Source organism: Carlito syrichta, unplaced genomic scaffold (assembly GCF_000164805.1).
Source record: "Carlito syrichta isolate Samal-C Ts95f unplaced genomic scaffold, Tarsius_syrichta-2.0.1 Scaffold288215, whole genome shotgun sequence".
Lineage (NCBI taxonomy): Eukaryota > Metazoa > Chordata > Mammalia > Primates > Tarsiidae > Carlito > Carlito syrichta.
This window is the reverse complement of record NW_007232311.1, coordinates 26504-31408: the sequence shown is the minus strand read 5'-3', so window position 1 is coordinate 31408 and position 4905 is coordinate 26504. Positions and strand designations below refer to the sequence as shown.

The following is a 4905-nucleotide window of genomic DNA, read 5'->3' as shown; positions in this document are numbered from 1 at the left end:
GCGGTGGCCGGGAGCGGCCGCTGCGCTCCAGTCTGGGCGACAGAGTGAGACTCCAACTCAGAAAACGATAATAATAGGAGACCCTTCACCCAAGGGGCTACTTGAACACCCAGGACCCGCTGCTGCGAGCCAGAGCTGGCACGGGTGCTGAGGCCAGCCTTAAAGTTCAACTCTTCCTGAGGGGCGGTTGCTCGCTGGGACCTGCGGATGCCTTGTGGCTGCAGGTGCGCACTCCTGGTGCCCCAGACTTCAAGCCACCCAAGTGCAACGTGTTCTGTGTTTTAAGTGTCCGCCATCGTATGTCGTTTACAACAAGGCATCCGTTCATGTTGGGTCTCAGAGATTGTGATGCTTGGTGTTTTCTCCAAGGGCAGAGCAGCACGTGGCTGGCTGGCTGCTAGCATGGGTCTCCTTGAAGCCCGGGGGCGTGGACACAGAGACCACGCTGCTCGAGAGATGGTGTCTCCACAGGAGAACCCGGCCACTGTGAGCGCCCGGCCAGCGGGGGGCCTCCACGGGAGAAGAGCGGCCAGCCGCCCCTTCCTCCCCTGGGCGTGGACCGTGGTCGGGTGACAAGTCCTGGGCTGCAGACCGCGGCTGCCCAGGCCTGAGCAGCCGTCCGCCCCAGGAACCCTCTCCACAGGCACCACCAACAGCGGACACGAAAACTCACGGCGCGGGGGGTGAGGGAGAGGACAGCCCCCCACTGTCTCCCTCAGAGAACAGCGGCCGGGATCCAGCAGTGTTTGCCTCCAAAGCCTTTTCAGTGACTCCCTTTCAGGTCCGTGCTCCTTCACGTGAAGTACATGGGGCAGAAGTCACCACGAGTTCGCCAGCTGATGGCACGGGTCAGTCCCCCTCCTGGGAGTCGGGAGCGGGGTCAGTCCTCCTCCGAGGACCGGGGTGGGGCGAGTCCTCCTGCTAGGACCCAGGGGTGGGGTCAGGCCTCCTTCTGGGATGAGGAGAAGGGGTCAGGCCTCCCTCTGGGCCTGGGGTGGGGTCAGTCCTCCCTCTGGGACGCCAGGGTGGGGTCAGCTCTCCCTCCGGGAGCAGGGGTGGGCGCAGTCGACCCCCGGGGTCCGGCTGTGGGGCCGCGGGGCCTCACCCGCGCCCCTGGGAGCTGGCGCATGTGGCTTCTGTCGACCCGTCCCCTGCTGTGCTTGGGCTGTTCGGTTCCTGGCCCGCTCTCAGCCGCCTCGGATTCGGCCTTCTCTCCTGGGACCCGAGCTTCGGCGCTTGGGCGGCTGAGGACGACGTCTTCTGGGCCGTCAGCGTTTTCCAGGAAAGCGCCCTCCTGCCAGCTCCGCCCGAGGGCCCAGCCGTGGGTGGTGGCGGGGTGGGCAGGGCGCCCGCGAGGGCTCGGCAGAGGCTCCAGGCCCGGCTTTCCCACCTGCTACCTGGCGGCGAAGACCCCGCTGCATGCGGCTGGAGCCAGCCTTTACGAGCCCAGGTGCTCGCACCTCAGGGTCCCCCGGGGTCTTTGCTTCTGTGGAGATGGCCCAGCTCCCAGGCCGGGGCGCGGGGGGCGGCCTCCGCCACTGGGCCCGGCCGGGCTCCACCCCGAGTGCTCACCCAGGCTCCACCCGCCACATATTCTGCACTTGGACTTTGCTGTTGTGGCTGTCAGGGTCTCACTCTGTCCCCCAGCCTGCAGTTCAGTGGCACAATCTCGGCTCACCACAGCCTCGACCTCTTGGGACCAGGCGATCCTCCCGCCTCAGCCTCCCGCGTGAGCAGCTGGGATGACAGGCTCACATCACCACGCCAGCTAATTCTCTGATTTTTTGTAGAAATGAAGAGACAAGGTCTTGCTAGTTTGCCCAGGCAGTTCTTGAGCTCCCAGGCTCAAGCGATCCTCCCACCTCAGCCTCCCAAAGTGCTGGGATGACAGGCGTGTGCCATTGCACCTGGCCTCGCACCTGCACATTTATATCCTCGGGTTGTCTGTTAGCAGCAAACATGGTATACAGAGAGGCCCCTGCGGCCCCCTCGACTTTCTCTGTCCTCTGTCCTTCCCTCCGTGGAGCCGGGTGACCTCTTCCAGGAAGGTGGCCGGAATGCTGCCATGGACAGAGCTCCCAGGGGACATTATTTGGAAGCGCACACTGTATACCAGCTCACACGACTGTGTGCCCACTACGCACTGGAGCCCTCTGTAGACCTCTCACTTCACGCTTGCAGGACTCTGGCAGGTGAGACGGCCACTTCTTCAGCACTGCAGATGCAGAAGCTGAGGCCCAGCCTGGCCAGAGGGCCAGAGGGTTGGCCTGAGGGCACCGGGTTAGCCAGCAGCAAGCTGAAATTCGGACTGGACAGTCTGAGCCAGGAGCCGTGGCAGGCGCCGGCCCCTTCCTGCCTCCTGAGCCCTCCTGAGACGCGGACATCGGCGCGGTCTCTCTGAGAGAGGCTGACTCTGCATGCTTGGTGGCGTCGCCATTCTGTCCATACCTGAGAACTGGGGGAATTAGCTTTAAAAACCCCCCTTTTGAATCAAGTTGCTGTGGGCATGGGTCGTTCTGAGCTTCCTCTTGACGGTGTATTAATACTTGGCTTCAGGGCGTGTGGATGTGGACGTGACAGTCCAGAATCTTCCAGGCTTCCCTGCAAGTTCTTGGGTTCACGGGCAGTCAAGTCCTGGAGAGGTGGATGAAATCCCCCAAGAGCCTCTGCCCTGCTCAGCTCCTTTCAGACCAGTTAGAAATTTCGCACCTAGACTCGCCAGCAGGCAAAGGGGGCGGGGGAGGGCACGGCCCCTGGCGGTGTGCGAGAGCCTTGCGTGGCCTGTCGGGCCAGAGGGCTTGTGTCCCACGTGTCCACGGTGGCAGCATGAAGTTTTCCTCCATGATCAGCAAGAGAGAGCTTCCTCGGCAGCCCGGGAGGCCTCACCGAACACGACAGCGAGGCCTCCTCGCGTCTCCCGACAGCTGGGAGGGGGCACAGGGGTCTCTGCTCCCTGGGGCGGGCCATGCTCCCGGGGAACATGCCGGAAGGGGAGCAGCTGCCGGTGCCGAGTGGCCACGGGGCACATCCACGGAGCTCAGCAAGGTCGCGGGTGTGGCCAGAAAGCAGAGAAGAGAGCGAACGTTCTCTGGAAAATGAGAATGTATTCTTTGGGGGGTGTGGGGCAGGGACTGGGCTTGACCTTGCTGCTGGCTGAGAGGGGAGGGGAGGCGGAGGGGAGGGGAGAGACGGTCCCAGGGGCCTGGTACTCTGCAGGAAGGGATGGTCAGCCTCACAGGGCTTGGGGAAGCGTGTTCTCGGCATAAAGGTTGCATCTCTGAGGCCGGGCACAGCGGCTCCCAGCACTTTGGGAGGCTGAGGCAGTAGGAATGTTTGGGCCCAGGAGTTCAAGACCAGTCTGGGCAACAGGGTGAGACCTCATCTCTACAAAAAGTAAAAGCATTAGCTGTGCGTGGTGGCGCCCACCGGTAGTCCCAGCTACTCGGGAGGCTGAGGCGAGAGGGTCACTTGAGTCCAGAAGGTCACAGCTGTGGTAGCTGTGATTGTGCCACTGCACTCCACCCTAGGCGACAGGGTGAGACCCCAACTCAAAACAATAAAAAATCAGGTTGCATTCGCGAGCCCAGGGACTTCTCCCTCCACGGTAGACGCCTCACGGGTCAGCCCTCAGAAGTCCTGTCTCCTGCCTCCCCCTCACAGACAGGAGGCGGGGCTGTGGCGGGGGCCCAGGCCAAGTCCAGAAAGTCAGAGGCTGGCCCCAAGGTCCGGAGGAGAGGGACTCGTTTGATCCCAGCAGAGATTCCCTCCGAATATCCTCATTTCTCCATCCCTGGACAGCAGAACCTCTTACGCCCCGCCCACACCCTCCACCCCCCCTTCCCTGGGCGCACTTCCTCCCTGGTCCTTCCTCCCCGGCTGTGTCAGCCAGCAGAGGCTCCAAGGACTGCTTCTCCTTCATTCCACGTCTGCTCTGACTCTGCTGTGGCCAGGCGCTTATGGCCCGTGGCATTTACATATTCAAAGGTTGCATGTCGCACACATCTTCCCTCTGCCTCCCGACTGCGGCCCCCTACATGTGAGGACCCCTCTCAGCCGGTCTCCTCTGCTGCAGACGGATATGAGCTGTCCGGTGTGATTGGGGGGCTCGCAAAGATGCATTCACCCCAGTGACAGGGGAGCTTCAAAACCAGAGCACACAGCAACTGCTGTGCAAAACACCCAAGATGGCAGAGGATAAAGGCTCCTTGATTTGTTTTCTTGTTCCAGACGCTGTTTTCTTCAAAGCCTCAGGTCTTTTCAAGGATTTCCCAAGCCGTCACTCCCCTATGTCCGCTCATCAAGGACTCAGCAAACCAAAGGAGTAGGTCTGAACCACGGCGATTGGTCCTCCGGGCGCAGTGAAGACGTTGCTGCTGTCGCGGAGGCGGGATCCTCTCACCTGTGGCAATGTGAACCTCAGTTCTGGCAACGCAGCAGGGGAGGACCAGACGTCCCTGCCATGCGAGCCTTCAAGCTGCGAACTCCCAAAGATGCGAGTGTGTGTTTTCCAGGAGGGGAGACAGGGTTGAACCCAGCAAGGAGCCGGCACCTGTGTGCTCGACGCCAGGTGTGGGTGGCACGGCAGCCGGCCCTCCGTCCCTGTTGCTGACGACGCCCGAGCTCCAGTCTCCACCGCCTCCCCCGCTCCAGTCAATCCCTCTTCCTGCCCGTTCACTGTGTCAGCGCCCGTGCACCAGCTGTTGGACTGGACTGCACTGCTGCACTTTTCAAGGTACTGTGCTGTAAGATTGCAAATGTTTAATTGTGTGTGTTTGATTTGTGCGAAAAGTATAAACTATATAAACCTATAAGTGCAGTCCCGTATGGCCGACTGTGTTAGTTGGGTGCCGAGGCTAACTTTGTTGAACTCACCAACAAACTGGACTTAGGAACGCACTCAGAACG

The 4905-nt window shown here is 61.5% G+C and overlaps 1 protein-coding gene across 1 annotated transcript in view; it reads right to left on the bottom strand.

Moving 5' to 3' along the window:
- Window positions 1–3028, bottom strand: part of MARCH10 (membrane associated ring-CH-type finger 10) — a 33105-nt gene extending 30077 nt beyond the window's left edge. Inside the window, exon 1 of the mRNA XM_021710180.1 lies at window positions 2887–3028. Coding sequence (XP_021565855.1) covers window positions 2887–3028 — 142 coding nt within the window. The remainder of the gene's footprint in view (window positions 1–2886) is intronic.
- Window positions 3029–4905: the final 1877 nt, after the last annotated feature.